The sequence below is a fragment of the Passer montanus genome, unplaced genomic scaffold (assembly GCF_014805655.1).
Source record: "Passer montanus isolate IOZ18808 unplaced genomic scaffold, ASM1480565v1 scaffold44, whole genome shotgun sequence".
Taxonomy (NCBI): Eukaryota; Metazoa; Chordata; class Aves; order Passeriformes; family Passeridae; genus Passer; species Passer montanus.
The window spans coordinates 6,667,953-6,688,302 of NW_024369262.1; the positions used below are offsets into that span (position 1 = coordinate 6,667,953).

General features: G+C 42.8%; 1 protein-coding gene across 4 annotated transcripts in view; it reads left to right on the plus strand.

Annotated features, from left to right (window-relative positions):
- The window catches only part of NLK (nemo like kinase), a 36,730-nt gene that overhangs the window by 4,726 nt on the left and 11,654 nt on the right, over positions 1–20,350 (plus strand). For all 4 annotated transcript variants that reach the window (XM_039720849.1, XM_039720851.1, XM_039720848.1 and 1 more), the window contains 2 exons: positions 17,193–17,322; positions 18,379–18,434. In XM_039720849.1, coding sequence (XP_039576783.1) covers positions 17,193–17,322; positions 18,379–18,434 — 186 coding nt within the window. The remainder of the gene's footprint in view (positions 1–17,192; positions 17,323–18,378; positions 18,435–20,350) is intronic.

Genomic DNA, 20,350 nt, shown 5'->3' on the forward strand with positions numbered 1-20,350 from the left:
GAACCAAGCAATCTCTCTTAATAATGTCAAATCCATGTTAAGCATCTCTGTGGGAAAGCTGTTACAAGTGACAATAGAAGAAAGTATTTGAATTAATATTTTTTAAATTCCTGATTTACCCCATTTGAAATTGTGTGTGTGGGTTAATGTACTTGAATCTAATCCTTTTTCTTCAGGAGGTCACATGGCAGTACTGTACTGTTCCAAACAGTTTGGCTGTTGGTGTTGAGACAGGACATCATGTTCAGGCTGTCATAACTTTGAGGGCAGAAATAATTTAGCCTTAATCTACTGTTCTTTCCTGGCCTGCAAAGGCCTGAAAATGCCAAAGTCATTGCTCCATAAACTCCAAAAGAATATTGCATACAATGGATTGTTGCTTGGACCCTGGAACTATTTTAAGAGGGTTTTATCCCAGCACTGATACTAAGCACAGCAGCAGGAAAGACGTTTCCAGGATAAACTGATAATCTCCCTTTCCTTTAAAGGAATGTGTCCTGCTGAGCAAGGATGCAGTGGGGATAATGGGTTTGGGACAAAATTGCCAGAATGTATATTAAGGAAAAAAAGGTGTTATGGGTTCAGAGAAGTCTGAGAAGTGGCAGGAGAAGTTCCCCTTCTGCTATCTGATATTGCTGAAAACCACAATGATGTTTGGCATAGTTAATACTACTAAGGATGCCCAGGCTGGTAAGCAAGAAGAATTTAGCAAAAGCTGAACAACAGACTTTTCCTTTGTGAAATTCTTTAGGACTTTTGGTGGGAGAGGTTTTTTCTGACGTTACAGCTGTCTGTATCATCTTTTTCCAGTCCCTCAAACCTCACTTGCTAGCAGAAGACAGTGCTGGACCACAGGAAGTGCTCTGTTCATTAGCAGGTGTTCAGGGGTTTGCTTTGACCTGTGTAGTGTAACCTTGTGGGCTGGGGTGCAGCAGGAGGGCTGGGGTGGCAGCCCTGGGCCCAGGGCGTTCCAGCCCGTGGCACCGTGCCCAGGGCACGAGCAGGGGCACAGAAGGGCTCTTGGCACTCTTGGTCTCCCCTCATCACCTCCCCCAGCTCTGTGGGGCCGGCCTTAGACCACGGGTTTTGCACTCTTTGTGTTCTGCCTCGGTGGGTTCTGCTGTTGTCTGGTGCACACAGACACTGATTTCATAGGAAGGAGGCAGAGTCATTTTCATCCACTTATTGGAGGGAACCAGGAGGATGCCTAAGGCAAAGGAGGCAGCACTGGCAGTGGGCATGGAGTGGAGATTTCACATTCACCATCACAATGCAAGGAGCTGCAGGTCCCTTGGATCCCTGTGTCAGTATTTTTATAGGATTGCTTTATCTAAATTGGATTCTGACCTTATTTGTGAAGAAATGTAGTAGAACAATGACCTTATTCAGGTTTTTCTGTATGGGAAATTTTGCAAAGCTTTATATATTTGAGTGGTTGGGGCTTTTTTTCAAATTTCCTGAAAAGAAAAATTCTGTTAACATTTAAATGACTGTTTCCCAAATGGAGTGAATTAAATGAAATTGATATAATAACTCCTTGCATTCAAATTAGACGTTGGGATTAGGTGAAATTCTATCCAAGTAATATACGAGTTGTTCATTATTGTCTTGTAACATGATGCAAGAAAGAAGGAATGTGAATAACATTTTTTTTCCTCAAAGTTGGGCAAGGACCATTTGGGATAAATTAGTTCACTGTAAATTATGCCAAGGTCAGCGTTTCAGAGGTCACTTGAAATGCAAGTTGCTTTGCAGCACCTGCAGACCTTGATGTTGTTTGTATCCACACAGGACTGGATGCTGATAATCCAGTTAGATCCTGGTAGCATTCAGTGTTTTTTCTTTTTTCCTCTGAATTCTGCAAATGTTACAGCTTGTGACTGGATCTGCAGTTTAATATTGATTTTCCAGAAGACATATTTCAGATGTTCTTTTCCCTCTCCCCCCGACTCTTTCATCTCTTTTTAAGAGGATATTTAAGTTGTTGAATTCTCTCGTGCAAAACAGAGCTGTTGGTGTTTTGGGGGGTGAAGGTGTGAGGGTGCAGCCCAAAGTGTGGATCCCCAGAGCAGGAGATAAAGGCTGGGTATAAAAGCAGGAGATAAAGGAGATAAAGGATCTGGGGGGAGGCTGCTGGATGTGCCTGGGCTGCTTCATTTCTCAGGGAACAATGGGATAGAAAGAATAGCTTAGGGCAGGTGAAGTGGAGGAAGCCTTGGGGATATGTTTGTTTTTTGATTACTTGTAATGGTTGTATCTGGGTCTCATGTATCTTTAATCCTCTGGAAAGTTCTGCCTCCTGGTCTGGAGTGGGTAATATGCAGCTGTTCTTGTGAGAAAAGCTGGCTCAGAGGTGTGTCGAGTTTGCTTAAGTGGAATTTGTGTTCATTAATATAATTGGCGATGTTTTTTTAAAAGGTATGTTAAACATCCACAAAGAGTTTTGAGCGCTAGAAAATCTCACAGTAGATGCTGTAAGTTTTGGTTTATTGGTAGTCAGAGTAACTACTGCACCTGTTTTGTAAAAGTAGACCCCTGAGTAAGGTGGGAGATGCTTAAATCAAAGTGGCAGATGGCAGGCAGCACAAACATGTATGAAAAGGATAGAGACTTCTGGGATCAATGCTTTCTTTATTGATGATTGCATTTGTTTATAATCAGCAGTAACAGGGAAAAAGTGGATGGGATGGGCACTGAATGGGTGGTAGCTACAGGTGGTACAAACCATAGTCGTCACCTGTCTAAGAGGGGTTATAAAAGCAAATGTTGCAGCAGTATTTTTTAAAATAACATAAGTAATATATTTTATTTGATTTTTATTTCCCCCACTGTCTTTTCTGACTTTTTCATCACTTCTGCCCATTTTTCTTATTTTCTGCCATTGTCTGTGGTACTTGATATGAAGTGCAGCTTACCAACAGCATGCTTAAATGAAAACAGTAGTGTTTGGAGACAAGGGGTAAATAGTAGAAAATAAATAACATTTCCCTGTGGAAATCACTGGAGCTCCATCCACAGTGCATTGCAGGAGGAACCTGGAAAAGAGCAAAGTCATCTCCTCTCCAGAAACACGTGGCCTTCCTTAGTGTGTCCTGTGGGCACATGGAGGGCTGCAGCCTGTGGGTGCACTCTGTGTGAGCCCTGGGATTCCAGCTGTGCATCACAGACCTGGGGCTCATTTGGGGATCCCCAGCTTGCCCATGGTCACAAACGCCTAAAGTCACTGAGGTGCTGATGTTGTAAGGTTCAGCTTTGTGTTGTGTCTGCTGAGAGCCTCGATCAGTGAAGCTGTCAGCTCAGCTCTCCAGGTTCACAGCTCCCCAGTTTTGCTACAAATTGCCTGGGGGGTTTCAGTAATTGTGGAAAAATGCCATTGGTGTTCAGGTGAGCTCAGTGTGTGAAGTGAGTGCACGTGGTGCTGCCCAGGCTGGTGTGGGACAGGAGGGCTGCAGGGGAGGACAGCCAGGTGCCAAAATGCTGCTTGAAATGCACCAGAGCAATTCACCAAACCTACCAGAATAATCTGGACTTCATTTCAGTATTGAAAGCTGCATCATCTTTTCTTATGCAATCGTGATGGATAAATGAAGGCAGACTTACACCAGCCTTGATATGAAACAACTTCCATGGCTACAGCTCTGGAACATGGCCATGTACAGTCTTTAAAAGTGCTTAGTAAGAATTTGAGCTTTAATCTTGAGGGCTGTGGCAGAATCAGTGTGTCCTGGTAGTATCATTCTTTAATTTCCTGATGTGGTGTTTTTCTATAAAGGCTTGGAAGCATTTGTGTGTGAGTAGAATTTTTATGCTCTTTATGCTGTTGGATATAACATCAGAATGGTTATAGCAGAATCATTGTGTAAAATACATATTCTCTTATTTCTTTCATGTTCTTAGAACATTATATGATGGTACTTATGTGTAATTCGAAAAAAGAGAAGGTTATTCAGAGCATTCTGTTCAAAAACTCTTACAGGAAATTTTGTGGAAAAGAGAAATATACTGGGAGCTGTAGTAATCCTTGGACTTTAGAGGAGGATTTTCTTTCCTCCCTTCTCTTTTATATGAAAATACATTTTAATAGTTGCAGAAAAAATAAAAATTGCTCACCAGAGAAGTGGTGTTTGAGTTTCCTTGTCGTTTTGGAGTGGTGAATCCTGTGTGCTCCTGGTTCAGAGCAGTTTGTCTCCATCATCCGGGTACCACCAGGCGGTGCTCTCAGGGTTTTCCAGCCTCTGGTGCCAGGGTAGAGCCTGTGCTCAGTGGGACCAGTGAAGCTGGGGATGGTTTGAGCTGGTGGCCAAGTACTCATTCAGGGTTTGAGCTAGTTTATTGTGCTTTTTCTGAAGAGCGGCTGACTCTGCCCTCTCCCCTGGCTGCGTGTGTGGAGTTGGCTAGTGCAGGTAATGCACTTTATTGTTGGATATAAATTCATGTACCTATTGAAGGGTGTTTGTCTGGAATAGCAGCCCTTACTGCAGGAAGGCAGGAGCAGCTCAGCAAGGAGCAGTGTTCCTCCTGTGCTGGCACTCTGGGGCTGGGCAGCTGGCACGAGCTCTGGGCCAGGGGCCTGCCTTTCTCTGAGAACCATGCTGTCCAGCCTTAGCTGTTTTGGTTCCTAGTGGGTTAAGGTGTACTACAGGAAATACAGAAAAAGTTCTCTCCCAGTCCATTCTGAGGCCCTTGATTGATGTAGGGCACTCCTGTCTGGAGTGGAGCTGCAGGTCACTGGCTTCTGAGCACAAGTGTGTCTCTGCCTTTTAACTGGGGGCCTGCTTGGCTTCCTCCTGCCTTCGTTTTTAAAGGCCCTTGGCAGCCCATGTGAGACTATTTGAAAGCCTCAATTAGAGCTTTTTCCCCCCAGAGATTGCATAGTGACAGGACAAAAGCATTGTTTAAAGGCTGTTCTCATCTTGCAGTATAACTTCTCTTTGGATGTTTCTGTAAGTTCTGCTTGGCTCGTTCAGAGCAGTCTTTGGAAGGAGGATTTCTTTTCAGGACAAGGAAGAGAAGGCATTATTATTTCTGGGCTGCTTGCCATCCATCTTTCTTAATTGTATCAATTCCTAGGCTAGCTTTTTTGGTAAAATGAAGAAAAGAATTTCCTGCGCCTCTCAGTGCTTTCTGGCTCCCCCGTGTTGTCCCTGGTGTGTTTGAAGTCGAGAGCAGACCTCCTTGATGTGGATTTGTGGCTGGGTGTGATGATGAAGCAGAATGGCTGTTTTGTCGTTGTTCTGGCCGGAGGAAGGGCTGTGCATCAGGCAGGTTCACAGTTCCTCACGTGAGCACACACCAAGGTCACACGTGGGCTGTGTGCTGGGGTGTCCCAGCGCCAGGGGGGCAGCTCAGGCCTGCTCTCAGCTCCTTCAAAGAAACAGAATAAAGACAGTCAAAACAACGCAGGGGGAATTGAGATACTATTTCTGGTTTTGAACAGAAGTCGGGAGTCTCCCGATCAATTCGCATTTTTCAAGTCACAGCTCGTATCTCAGTCTCAAGGACAGATAGGAATGGACCCAGAAATGAAGATCTGCCAAGAGTTTTGTCAGCTATCTTTGGGCATGTGTCTTCTAAGTCATTGTTCTCAGAGTTGCTGTTGCTAACTTGATGTACAGGTAAAGACCAGTGGGTTTGGTGCTTTTTGTTTTCCTGTGGTTCAGCATATGGAAATGAAAAAAAACCCCAACTACCAAACACAGAGCCAACCAAGGCTAGTATAAAAATAATACCCAGCTTTTAAAGTGAAATGGCAGTGAGTAATGATTAGCATCTACTTTATTCTTATGTCTAAATTCAAATTGTTGGGGGCAGAAGCTCCCACATAATAATTGCTGTTAATTTAAAGGGACTGTGGTCTGCATCATTAGTGCTCTGTCCAGTGCTGCTTCACCAGTGAATATTCACATGATGAGCTGGAATAAAAGGATGTGAAATTAAGATCTGCTAGAACCCTCTTCAGGTTTAAATCTAAAAGGCATTGAAAGTTGCCATTTATGATTTGGCAGAGAAAGAATTTTATCTTTTCCTTGTGGATCCGGACTGTGTGTGGAGAGGGGAGCGTCTGTCTGTGCTGGGGAATCCTTCTGTGTCAGTGACTAAAGCAAGACCAGCCCAGATCCTGCACTCTGCCCGTCTTTGTGCACCACTGTTCTAAAAGAGAATGTCCTACAGCCACTCTGAGAGGCAAAAATGTATTTTAAAAAATCTGTTTTACCATGGATCACTTGATTTAATTGAAGACAGTAAGAGTTCTACCTAAGAGCTTAACTAGAAGCAGATTTTAATTATGAAGTGGAAGGTACATTTGATTTGGTTTTTCAATTATTATAGATACCTCAAGGTATCAGAGTGCTTTTCTGAGCATATTTGCTCATTGATTGCACTTGAAAAGTCAGGATCAAGAGCGTGCAGTGTGCTTTTGCCAGCAGGGCATTCACATCCTCACCCAAGGCTGTGAGCTGTGCTGAGCTTCCCTTCTGCCCCTGCTGAAGAAACAAAGCATGTGTGTTCTTTAGGTTTGGATTGCTTATTGTTTTCTGAAGCTGTTGAGGAAAAGTAGGTGAATGTTGACAGAATCAGGACCAGCTTTGACCTACTTGTGCTTTTTTTCTGATCTCTGTCTTGGGCATGTCACCTTATAATTTTTAAGCTACTGTTTACTCATGTGAAACCTCATCTAAAACATTGAGAACTGACAGGTGTTTGGTAATTTGAATATTAAATGTATATATCATCACTCCCACAGTTGTTCCCAAGGAGATTTTTGTCACTTACCAAATGACCCAGTAAAGGGAATTCTTCTGTAATAATTTTATTTCATCCTGAACTATTGTTTAAATTTTGAGTTTGAAGTATTTTAGAGTCATTAATTTCATTCCCCTGGAATTGCACCCATGGTAGTGATTCCATCTGTTATCACAGGGTTTTTGACAGACTCAGAATAGAGAAACATATATTAGGATTTTCCTGTCAGTTCATGGAGATCACTGGAAGCTAAATACAGCTGTGAAAGGAGGAGGTCAGAAGGGAGTCCTGCAGGGCAGACCTTGGTGTTTCTGTGGATGGAGATGTGAAACCAAACCAGCTGCATTGTAGCACAGTTAATTTGGTTTATAACAATTCAGGCTGGTTTTCTTCTAGTGGGAAGAGGGAGAGACACACTTTCCTTGAAGGTCTTGTAATATTTTAAACAGTTCTGTAAGATGACATTTTGTGGGTGAGTTTTAGAAGGGGGAAGAGGCTGAGGATCAGTGGAGCTGTGCTGCCTCCAGCACCTGGTACAGGTCACCTGGCCCTGGCACCAAGACATGAACAGGGTTGGCTGGCTTACCTGAAAATGTAGATTTTGCAAATTTTACAGTATTTCAGACATTTGAACAGTAGCCAAACGACCTCTCACAGAAATTCATCAGTTACATGTTCTGCTGTTGCAGACACGGGAGAATTTTGAGCAGCCTCGTCCCACTCTCAGCAGGCTGTTCACTCAGAGGTGCTGTTCACCTCTCCACTTCAGCATGTCACTCCAGTGGCTCCGGATTTCTGAAATTGCCTTTTGAATCTATTGAAAAGGAGTGGTTATGGCTCCAGTGTAATTGAGACTGTCAAGGAAATAGGTGGAATTTTTACAGCACCTTGAGACTTGATGGTATGTGACAGAGGATCATTCACTTCACTGGCCCATGGTAATGGGAGACTGGTGTGTCTTTAAACGCCCTGGCAATAAATAGAAGACTGATTTTTACTTTTTTTTTCCTTCTTTTTTGTAAGGCTATGGGTCTTTCTTAAATCTTCATTAACGTGTAATAAAATATAAAGCACTTCTTTCATGTTCCAAAAATATCCCATCTGAGACATCTTCTAGACTTTTGGACGGTAGAGGTTAGGAATTTATTTATTTCACACTTGTGTTTTGACATGTCCCTTCTGTTCCTACAGTAATTCAGAGGAGGAATGACTGGGCAGGGTTGAGCACATAGAAATCTTTACACAGAAAAAAAATTGCAGCAGTTTGCAATAATTTACATGAGTAAAATGTGCAGAGGAAGCCTTGGAAAAGCTGATGTGAAATGCCTTGTGCACAGCTACAAGGACACAGCTGTTGCTGTGGCTGGGCCTTTACCACCATTGTCAGGCAGCCTGAGGGATGATGCTGGGCTCTGGAAGAGCTGCACAGCTCGTGTCAGATGTGCTGCTCCTGTGGCTCTCAGCTCCTGCTGTGGTTTGTTCAGCAGCAGAGCAATTGAGATGTCTCTGCTCAGTGTTTACTTTGGCCCTTGTGAGGTGTTGGGCTTGGGAATTACAGCATCTTACAGGCTTGGCGTGTATTTAAAATAGTATTTTAACGTATTCTGGGTTTCAATTCTGTGTTCTGTGTTACTGTAGAATACAGAATTCCTTTGAATGAGGAACAGGCGGAGTAAGTTGAAACTTGAAAGGTCAATAAATAAGATTTGGCTCTTCCCGCTAAAACCTTGATGAATGTTCATCTATTTATCATCACTGCAGAATTTGGGGAGATTAATATAAATGACAGTAATTCATAAAATTAAGAGGTACCCTCAGCCTCATACATATATACCTATTTATTTGTGTATTTCTATACAAATACATCAAAGTCCTGAGGCTTAATCCTTAACCAACAGGTACAAATATCTCCCAGGTGGAAGCAGGGAACACTGCAGTGTAATTACTTTGAAGTACCGAGTTTCAAATATTTGTTGTGCACTTTGGTTTGAATCCTCTTCTGATTTTCTCCTATGCCAGGAATTGGGAAAGGAAGGGCTGAGGTAGGACAGGCTTCCCTGGAAGTGTTGAGGTGTGGATGGGGATGAGGTGCCCAGCTGTGAGGTGAGGGGGTGATGAGCAGGAAGGAGCTGGGGCACCTTTCCTTTGGTTTGTGCCCCTGGTGTGCACAGTGCAGGGAGGGAGGAGCAGGGCAGGGCTGCAGCAGAGCTGCTGGGTGGTTGCTGCAGGAAGCCAGGCAGCACTCGGGCTATGGCCAGAGACCTGATTAACCTACTTTGCTCTGGAGGTGCAGAAATACTCCAGGAGCTGTGCCAAGGCCTGCAGGCTTCTTGGACGTGGAGAGGAAGGTTTCTCATCTGGGTTTTCCTTGGTTGGCTGGTGGGAATGGGAACAGAGGTCAGTGAATTGGGGCAGGAATGTGCATGTTGGAGTGGTATAAGCTTTAAAAATAAAGAAGAAAGAACTGTGAAAACACATGAATCTTTATGTGTTTATTTGGCATGTCATTTATTTGTGAGCATCACATCCAGATCTATGTCACTGGCTGAAAAAAGGAATTAAAAATAAAATTAAAAATGTATCCGAATAAATGTCATGTGTGGTGTAGTAATTCATTGTAGCTGTGGTTCATGTAGGCAGTTGAGAAGTGAATAAAAAGGTCCGAAGCATAGTGAGAAAATTTTGTGTAAATGGGGAAATAAATTTGATTTGGAAAGCAGTTTCAATTTTAAGCTTCCATGAAGGAAGACAAATTAAACATTTTTAAAGATATTAGCCATAACAGTATCCCTTTAATTTTCACTCCTTTCTTTTAAGTAAGATACTCTGAATCACTTTTTGTTCAAGGAGACAGATTTCTTGCAGTAATCAGTTTTGCTTTTAGCTCTGATTTGTAAAGAATAAGTGATAATGGCACACATGCTGGAGGGTGTGATTAGAAGCAACGTTAAAAGGCTTTTTTAGGACATCATGGTTGGAAAAGGAGCTCTGGAGAGGTCTGCATTTAGCAGGAGGGAGTGAAGCACACCTTTGAAGTCACTTAACCCTTTCCCGTAAAATACCTGTAAGTGGAAATGAAATCTGGATGTTTTCTTCAGGCTCATGTGAAAGTTCTACATGAAATCTGTTAGCTTGCATTCAGTCAGTTCTTCCCCTGAACAGATCCCATACCACTAAAAAGACCAGCTCCTGGGATATGTGTTAGAAAGACTTGCCTATTTGGAGTAACTTACAGGTTTTCTTGAAGTGCCTTTGGGTATTTTTTGATTACTTTACAGTATTCCATGGAGAATGTTGAGAAAACTCAATGAAATGCTGAGAATGCACACTGGTCGTCAATTAATTAAATTGTCTTTTTGTGTAATCTTCTTAAGTAACTTATTTTCTGTTCAGTGCTTTTCCAACAAACAAAAACTGTTGTTCATATGCAGATTCCTGAATGCAAAACCTACTTTACTTGCCAAAATATTTAGCAGTTGGACTATATTTTTTAGGTCCCAGGTGTCTAAAAGTACAAGAAGCTTTTACTTGTGTCAGTGAACACCTTCACCCTGCTTTTATCCATCCATATCAGCCTGCCCATGGCTTCTTGTCAGGCCATCAGGTGTGTCAGGGACTGCTGCAGCTGATCCCCAGGGATGGCTGAAACAGGGAGCTGTGTGGCTTGGCTCAAAGTTACATCCAAGCGAAATCCAAGTTTTGCTCAGTAGTATCTCCTTAGCTATCTTTTTGCAGTTTGCTTTCATATAATATCTCTGAAGGATTTTTTTTTCTTTTAACCCACTGTAAATATTTCATTTTAGGATCTTTGAAGTATTGCCAGCTGGAGGCTGCTACAGAGCAATAGTGACCTGAAAATCAACAGCACATCCAGTGCTTAAATAGCTTGAAAAATAACAGCTGTTCTTTTTGATAATGTCTTTTAACAATGAAACCTTATTTTTCAATGCTTGTGTGCTAAAAATTCTGCTGTCAGTAACAACTCTGCCTCAGTGTTTCAGACTCTTCTGTGGTGCAGCTACTGGGACTTTTTGTAGGCAATGATTTACTGTAAGTTTTGGAATATTTTTTAAGTCCCCAAACTGCTGATGTGAGTAGGTGGCCACATGTGTCAGTGTTTATGGCTCATGGGCCCTGCTGGGTTCCTCGGGGTGAGCAGGTATTTAAGGTAGCTCACAGGTGGGATAACAGGGAATGGTGTGGTTTAACAGGGAATGGTGTGGTTGCACAGGGAATGGTGTGGTTTAACAGGGAATGGTGTGGTTGCACAGGGAATGGTGTGGTTTAACAGGGAATGGTGTGGTTGCACAGGGAATGGTGTGGTTTAACAGGGAATGGTGTGGTTGCACAGGGAATGGTGTGGTTTAACAGGGAATGGTGTGGTTGCACAGGGAATGGTGTGGTTTAACAGGGAATGGTGTGGTTGCACAGGGAATGGTGTGGTTTAACAGGGAATGGTGTGGTTGCACAGGGAATGGTGTGGTTCCACAGGGAATGGTGTGGTTCAGCAGGGAATGGTGTGGTTCAGCAGGGAATGGTGTGGTTTAACAGGGAATGGTGTGGTTTAACAGGGAATGGTGTGATTTAACAGGGAATGGTGTGGTTCAACGGGGAATGGTGTGGTTCCTCTCTGAGCTGTGTCTCTGGCTGGTGGGTGGGTGCAGGATCCTCCTCTGGTCAGTGCTGTTCCTCACTCCATGGAGTCATCCCGGGATTCCGTGTGCTTCCCTGACTTGTGCTCCTCCTTCAGCCTCCCTGCTGCTGTGCCTGTCAGAGCTCCTGATTTCCAGTTTTGTTGCTCCTTCGTGGGGACAGGCCTCGTGCTGTAAGTTCAGAGCAGCCTTCCAGAGAGCTCTGGTCATGGCAGTAAAGTGAAGAGGACTGAGCACTGCTCTGCTGTAATATTTTCCTCCTTTTCCTAATGAATCTGTGGGTGGCTTTGCCTTAAAAAATTATAGCTGAAATGACTATGAATATCTCCTTTAAACGAGATTGTATCAGCTTTTGCATCTTTCAGACAATGTATGTACAGCCAGAGGGTAAAACCCATTATAATGCCATGCTAATTGCATGAGTGTGTGTGCTAAAACTCTCTTGTTGTGAGAAATCCAACCAAAACAAAACCCTGCTCCTGATGATCCCTCTCCCACCAGTGCTGGAGGGGAGCCCGGGTCACCCCGCTGGCAGGACAGGGGCACAGTGGGCTGTGACACACAGCTCAGCCCCTGGCTGCACACACAGGATGAAAAGACTCATTAAATTAGAAAATTGGGGTCCTCAGATCAGGAATCTGCTGGTTCTCTGCATTCACTGCTGGGGTGAGGCACCTCTCGAGAAACAGTTCATGTGTTACCCAAGAGCCCTCAAGCAGAGATTAATCCCACCTCTCCCTCTCCTTATTCACTTGGCAGAGCAGTGTGACTGGCCGAGATCCTCTCTGACATATGCCTAGGCTGCCATTGTTCCTGAACAAGCGTCTGTCTGTCCTGCCTTTGTCTGGGCTGTTCCCTGCTCCCTGTCACCGTGCCAGCACAGCTGTCTGCGGCCAGCCCGAGCTGCAGCAGCCCTGCCTGGGGCAGGAACCCCAGCTTTGGGCTGGAAAACTGACTTGCAGGCCACCAAAGTTAGACAGAACCATTTAGCGTTTGAATAATTTACCTTCTGGTAGGAATTGTCCCGGAGCTTCAGAACGCTTTGTTTGTGTGCGTTGGAGAACACCGGCGGGTCAGGAATGGGGTGGGACGTGGGCTGCAGTCTGTGGTGGAGAAAACACTGCTCTCAGCAGGCAAGGTCACTGCAGAGCCTGGAGCATCACCTTTGGCCTGTGTCCCTGGTGTTTGAATCTTCAGAGTGTAGATTGCTAAAGCAGCTGCTTTGTGTAAAAACTCAGCCTGTATGGATGCATTGCCTTCTTTTCCTTCAGTAAGACATCTGTTGCTAAATCCACATATATATATTAGTTTGTTTTCTTAAGGGTTTCACACTTATGTCCTTATTTTCCTCACCTCTCCCCTCTCCTACCCAACAGTCCGTGAAATGTTGTGGATCAGTTTTTGTCACATTCTGGTGGGGCTCAGTGCCTGGCAGTGACTTTGCAGAGAACAGAGCCTGGTCTCATGCCCTGTGCCTGTGTGCAAATTTTATGTACTCAATCAAGCATTTCCCAGATAAGAGATCTGATAAGTGCACAGCCTCTCCCTGCCCTTCCACTTCAGTCTTGGGAATCTTGTGGGTTTGGGAGCTTTTCTAAGGGATTTTTAATACCATCCCATGCTCAAGTATATTTTGAAATATGCCAAGATGTAATTGATTGCGATACCTTGTGCTGAAAAAGTGGCATATTGGGATCACATGCCCTTGGGTATGAGCTGTGCTGTTTGTTTTAAAGTGGTACATCAAACATGCCTGGGTGAGCAGCTGAAATGCTTGTGGGACCAGGTCACTTACATATCTCAGAGTAAGGCTTGCTGGAAAAGCCTGTGTGATTGAGAGTCAAGCAACTGAGGAAAAAAGTTCACTGACTAATAAGAAAAACTTGCAGAGTAATCCTATTAAATTCCCTCTCTTCTGGTAAGTCCTGATGTAAATTTATAGATATTCTCTATAAATGTGAAGGAAGGTTTGTTTCCGTGATAGAACAAACTCCACCAGCAGTTTCCCACACCACCCCAAGAACATTCTTTCATTATCTTGCTCCTGTGTAATAATTGCACGGAGCAGTCACAAACTTGTTTTTCTACCAGTTGAAACTACAGAACAATGTGTATGCCTTGACCTGGATTCAGGGAGAGAAAAAGTCACTGTTGGCAGAGACTCCACCTTGAAAATTTGCCATCAGCATGGCAGAGAGTTGCTAAAGGCTTATAATGCGTAATTGAAACGGCTGAATGCCTGCAAGGATTCTTTGAGATAAGGATTGTCTTTGAAAACATTTTAACTAGAGGTCTGGATTGTGTCATTAATCTCTTCTGTAGTCCTATTACTTTTTAAAATTGTATTATTTCTGGTGTGATTAGCTTGCAAAGTAAATAGAAGGTGGAGGTTTTGTAAAGTATCTTTTTTCTTTATGTGTTTTATGTCAGACTATTTTAAAAGCTTTTTGTGTAGTTCTTAAATATAGCAAGACATACATACATTATGTATAATCAGCAGAACAAAAGGGTTTTTGATGGCAGGAGAGTGGCCCTGCTGCACAGTGCACCCAGTGCAGTTCCCATTCCTGTGCTGGCCCCGGGGCTGCTCTCCTGCTGTGGTGGTGATCTGCTCCCCAAAAGGCCCTGGCCCTTTGCCCCAGGTGTGTGCTGTCCCCCCAGGGATGGGGTTTGATGGCTGCTCTCACAGGGTTCAGCGCTGGATGTCCCAGCTCAGGTTGCTGTTCCAGTGTTGCTCCTGAAGGCATGGTTAGAGCTGAGCCATCTGCCTTGACACAGGATTCAAGAACTTATTTTTTGCCCCATACCTATATATAAATTTTTGCTAAGTTATTTTTGGTTTGAATCTTGGTCTGTGATGTCTTTATCCCCCGCTGCAGTTGGTGCTCAGTAAGTGCACCCTTTGAGGCTTCAGTAGTGCCTTGTGATGGATGGCTCCTGCCTGCTGGGCCCTTTGCTGCGGGATTCACCCGAGCTGCAATGTCCTCACAAAGCAGGGCAGGCAATTCAAGTGTGTTCTTCTGAGGGCAGCAGTAAGTAAAGCTGCCTTTCTAGCTGTTCTCTCAATTAGCTCCTAGGAGATTTTCCTGCTTTTCTAGTTTCTCCTGGGGATATGTGACCTGATAGCATATTGCTATAAATAATTATTTTACTAGTATCAAAGTAGGTACTGTACACAAACACAAAGCAACATTTTCAGCATCTTTTTTTGGATGCTGTAAATACCAGGTTTTCAGACAGGCTGTTTCCTTTCTTCCTTTCTTGTTTCTGTTCTTTGGAATGCAGGCCTGACAGTTCTGATCTTCAGAACTTGGATTGTTAGTTTTGTGCTGCCCCTTGAAGTGAAATATCTTCCTTTTAAAATTTTTAACAAATTAATTAGAAAGGGACTTAGACAAAGTTCAGGCTCAATATCAATAGGAAAAAAAGTTATGCAGATTGTATTACTGTTCATGTGTACTTAACATTGATATCAGAACTTCAGTTAAGGCAACTGGAACCTGCTTCATGGCTCACCTCAGAGCCAGTGTGGACTTACTCAACGTCCCTAAATTTAGTTTCCATCTGAACTGATTTTGGTGAAAGCTGACTGTTGAATGCTGTGTCTTATGCAGCTACTGTTCTGTAGAAGAACAGCTGCAGAAAACAAGTGGATCCAAAGTCATCAAAAATCCCATTTTGATACCTTTTTGCTGTGACCTCCACTTCAGATGTTCTAGTTCCATATTTTAACATTTCCCTCAGTTTGGGCAGTGGGAGAGGAGTACTTCTGGTCTCATAAAATAATTTATGAAGTTTCAGACTTTGCCTGGAAATGTTTTGGGTTACTATTCTAAAACTGAATTCTCTTATTCTAGTTTAATATTTTATTGGAAGTTGGGAATGACCATTTTAATCTAGACTTCAATTAAAGGATACCTTTTGATGTCATCTGGTAATTCTGTGTGGAGGTATGGCACCATCTGAAGAGTATACATGAGTGTAGGTTACAGTTTTATTAGCTTGATTTTTAGACTAATAAAATGAAAATGTTGGCACTTTTTATGTTTCATTTTCTTATATAGAAACTATATAAGTAGATGTTTTGCAGTAAAAGTCAGATGTTTGTTTCAAATATGCATTCAAAGCACCCCGTATGGAACATTGAAATAATTTCTGTGGAGTTTGCTTTGACAAGGAGCTGGTTGTGGAGCTGGACACTGAGCAGGGACATCCCCACTGGGGGTGGTGGGAGCTGCTTTGGAGGACTTGTTATCCCTGCTTCATCAGCTCCTGTGCTGGGCAGGAATGAAACTGTAATATATCCAAACCACCTAGAATTCCCCAGCCGACTGTGGGCTGCTGTAATTGCTGTCACTGTGCAGGATGGGATGTTCCTGTGGCTAGCCAGAGTGTGCCTTGCTGGCGTGGCAGGGATTTGGAAGCTGATTGCTGTAGATACCTCCTGCCTGCAGATTCAGGCTGTGAGAGAGCTGTGCAGGCCCTGCTGTGTGCCTGTGCTGTTCAGGCTCTGCCTCTGCTGGCTCCTGAGCCGTGGCAGCCCCAAGAGTGCCTGATGGCCATAGGAACACCTTGCTGTGCAGGTGCCCTGTGTGGGGCTGTGTGAGCTGGAGCTCTGCTGTTCTCCTGCCCTTCTCACCACTTCAGGCAGGAGGCAAAAGTCCTGGAGAAAACAGGAAATACATCATGGGTTAAAAGACCTTTTCAGATTGTTTTTAGCTGTGTTTCTCACCACAGAAATAGTGTGAAATTACCTTTCCCAAGTCCCACCTTGCCCCTGGTTTAAAACACAAACGTGCAGGGCTGTTAACAGGTGTCTCCCCAAGGTGTTGGGACTGACTCTGGGCTGCTTGAATGGGTTTGAAATCAGATGTGGTACTTGGGAGTGAGGTGGATGTCTGAACACTCCAGTCTAATCTTTTATTTAGATATTTAAAACATGGACCTGAGGCATAAGAAGCTGCCTTGCATGTCTGCTGTTGAGGAGTCACATGAGAGAGAAAAGCCAGCAATTTTTTAAGGACAAATGTAGTTATCAGGGTGCATAGGTGTGCACTGAGATTGAAGTTATTTTGGTCATCCTAGTAAAAATATGCATATAGTCTATTCTGTAGTGACATTTGAGAAATTCACCTTAAAAACTGGGATTGGGAATTGAGGCACCATAATCTCCTTGCTCTAGTTTTATGGTTCTCATTATAAAATTCTATTTTCAGAATCCAATTATTTTAAATTAAAATACTTGCCATGTGCAAAGCACCTTATAATTCCTGAGCTACTATACTTGCATTCCATAAGTTGTGTGGGAGAAGGACCAGTATCATACCTATTTTACATTTGTGGAAGCCTGGATACCACGTGCTGTTGCTTCTCCAGATGTGATTTTGTGACAGACCAATAAATAGTCTTACTTGCCAGTGTTCTGTCAGAATGAGATTATTAGATCTTCTTTGGAGAGGAAGAAGTGAGCAATAGTCCTGATAGAATCCAATCTGGGTAACTGGGAGTGTTTCAGTGAGGTGTTTTGGGAGGTGAAGGAGATGTTTGTCCTGACAGCCACTGTGTGTGTGGCACTGCTGGGCTGGGGGTGTGCTCCATCACAGAATGGTCACATCGTGTGACACAGGCTCTGCAGGACGCTGCTCAGTGCCCTCACATGGGTGCTCTTTTCCCTAGAAATGGCTTCACTTTGTTTTGACTCACTGAGCTGAAAGCGATAAGAAACTTTAAAATATTATTTTCTTCTTTAGAAAAACTAACAGGAGTATGTGATGTTCTTTATCTTTTATTCCATAGGTCAGTAACAGATCCACGAGATGGAAAGAGAGTTGCACTCAAAAAGATGCCCAACGTCTTCCAAAATTTGGTCTCTTGTAAAAGGGTCTTCCGGGAGTTGAAGATGTTGTGTTTTTTTAAGCATGACAATGTAAGTAAATTCAAAGTAATCTTGCAATCTTTGAGAAAACCTAAATGTAAAATGGAGCTCTCTGTAACAGAAGTGTGCTTTGTTACAGAATATCTAAAATGCTTTAAGAGCTCTCTGATTTTAGGGTGATCAGATTTTCTAGAAACTCAGATATTGCTGTTACAAACACTGTAAAAATGAAATTGTCAGGAATCTAAGGATACTCATAATTCCCCCTCCAAAGTGTTTGCACACAGACAGTCAGTACACTTCTGTCCAGCCTTATTTCAGGCTTTAGTAAATGTCAGCTGCACAGAACAGTGTCTTTGGACACTGTTCCCCCTGAGCTGTTCTGTACTCCATGGTCCTGTCCCCTTTGCTGGTCCTCTCCCAAGCCTGCTTTAGGTGAAATCAGTCAGCTTAAGTTAAAATGTTTAAACACTTTTGGGGTGACCCATGAAGTTTGAAGTGCATCTGAAGTTTGGGTGCTTCACCAAATGTCATGAACCCTGCTAGGATGTATCCAAATGACCACCCCAAGGGGTATCTTTCTCTGTAAGGATGGGAATTCTCTGCTGCTACTTTTCTACATTTTTCCTTTTTTCTACCTTTTTTACCTTTGCTTTTCATACCACTGAGCTGCTTATTCAGAATGGGAACAGCTTTGGGGTTTGCAATTCCCATGTGGAAGCAGTGAATCACAAAACTCTGAAAGACTAAAGGCAGAACAAAGTGTAATATCTTCTGCTTTTACATTTCTTTGTTGGAATTACTTCTTTCAAAGATTTTATGTTCATATATATTGTAAAGAAACCACTTTTTATTGGATAGATAAATTTGTGCTTTCAAACTACTACTCAAACAGCTGGAAAAAATTTCTTGAGTTAGAAAAGAAAGACACGTTGAATGTACAGAATATCTGACATGGTGGGTTATTAAATTTGCATACCTGGTGAGACAGAACATTGGTCTGTCTGTGGAATAGAATAAAATGAAGCCATGTGAGGAATGTGCAATCTGTCATTTTGAAAAGGATTTGTTCTGGAATAGGCCTTGACCTTGTGTGGTGTTTCCTAGGTACTCTCTGCCCTCGACATCCTCCAGCCTCCACACATCGACTATTTTGAAGAAATGTATCCTAAATATAAAAATAGAACATCTAATTGAGGTAGATGTGATTTTCATTAGCTTAGAAGCTGCCAGCGTTTGGTGTAATCTATGCAATGGAAACACAGGAGCCTCCAGCCTGCATGTGGACAGTTTTATTTCCAGAAGTGAACCTGTGGCATCCAGAACTCTGAGGTGGGATGGTGCAGGACTGAGCTGAGCTGATTCCACGTGGGCCAGTGTGTGCAGGGCTGTGGGACTGACCAGCAGGCCCTGCTGCTGCTGCTGCTCACGCGGATTCCCCCAGAATATTTTTTTGAAAACTCTATCCAGTAATTAATCTCCTCTCAGTTATTAGTACTTTGAAAGACTTTGTGGTGGTTTCAGAGAGTTCTGCCTTCACAGGCTTTGAAACCCTGAGTTGTCAGAGAGGTTTCAGTGGCCTGGCAGGGCTGTGCCTTTCCTTGGTCCCTCTGTCCTGGTCCAGCACCCCTTGCCCAGAGCTGTGTCCCACAAATGTCCTGTGTCACTGATGCAGCACAGGTACCACCTCCCTGTGGGGAGCTGTGTTCTAGAAAGGAATTTGAGGGAAGAACTTCATGTGAATGTCATGTTTTGGTTTGGTTTTTTTTTTATTTTTTCCTATTCTAACTTGTCTTGGGCTGACTTCTAGTTGTGAAGGAGGGAATTTCTGCTTTCTGGAACACTGAGAAGTGAATCCCTGAGCTGGGAGGGCTCTGACTCTCATGGGAGGAGAAGTTCTTTGCCACTCCTGTGGTTAGACTTGGGCAGGTTGGATTTCCTTGCTGGTGGGTCTAAGCTGCTTTTTTGTATGACCCACTTTACAATTAATAGGTGGGAAATTGTCATTATTTTTAGGTAACCTGAACTTGTGAAGTATGGTTTGATCTATTTATATAATACCTTGGATTGATTGGTGAAGAAAGTAGGTGTAATCAACGTGGTGATTTTAACCAAAGTACAACACAACTTGCTGGTGGAGAAGCACATTATTTAGTTGAAAATATTGCTGTTCTGTACTGGGGCCTTTTTTTATGAATTTTGGTAAAGCTTTAAAATTCTGCTTTGATATTTCTTTCACGTGAAGAGCATAACAGTAGTCTTCAAAAACTGGATTTTGGTTATGTGCACTAGTTCAATGCCCTCATTTAGAACAAGTCATATGAGTTATAAATCAGATCTAGGTTAAGGATTACTCCTTCCATGTAATTGTACAATCAAGCATATTTAAATGGGATAAGCTTATTTTTATGAGCTTAGCTACTGCCAAGTTTTGAATATAAAACCAAAATGTTAGTTTCCTTCATGGCTAACTGACTTTAAGTCATTCTGAGTTGTGTTCTATAGGGCTGTCTTTTTTATATTGTTGTTAATTTCTTGACTGCAATATTGGCAACAGAAGACTATTGCTCTGTGTAGTCTTCTATGTTTTTTATTTTGAAATAATTACAATAAGTGCACTTAGGACCCTTAAATTCCTTAAAAGAATGAGTTAGTAAATGTTTTGGTTTATATACCCATTTTTAATTGCATGTGTTTCTGCTTCCGTGAGATTGGTTTGAAGAAGATCAGGTAAAGATGTTCCATATTTGGGGGGTGTAGATGTCAAAACTTCTTTTGTTGGTCCACTGGTAGAGTTCCCAAAGATATCATAGGGTTGTTCCATTTTTACAGGAGGACATACTGAACAGTGATAAAAGTCTGAAGGGCTGGAGTTGGTATTGAGTGATTTCCTTTGTTCTTTCCAAAGAGTTGTAGTGCCCTTTTTGGGGAAAGAAGTGTAATAAAAGGATGACTAAAATGATATGAATGATGTGTTGCACATGAGCTGGTAGAGTTCATCTCAATTATTCAGTGTTTCGTAGGTACCAGCAGGAATTGCAGAGTGTATTTTTTAAAGAGAACTAATTATAAAACCACC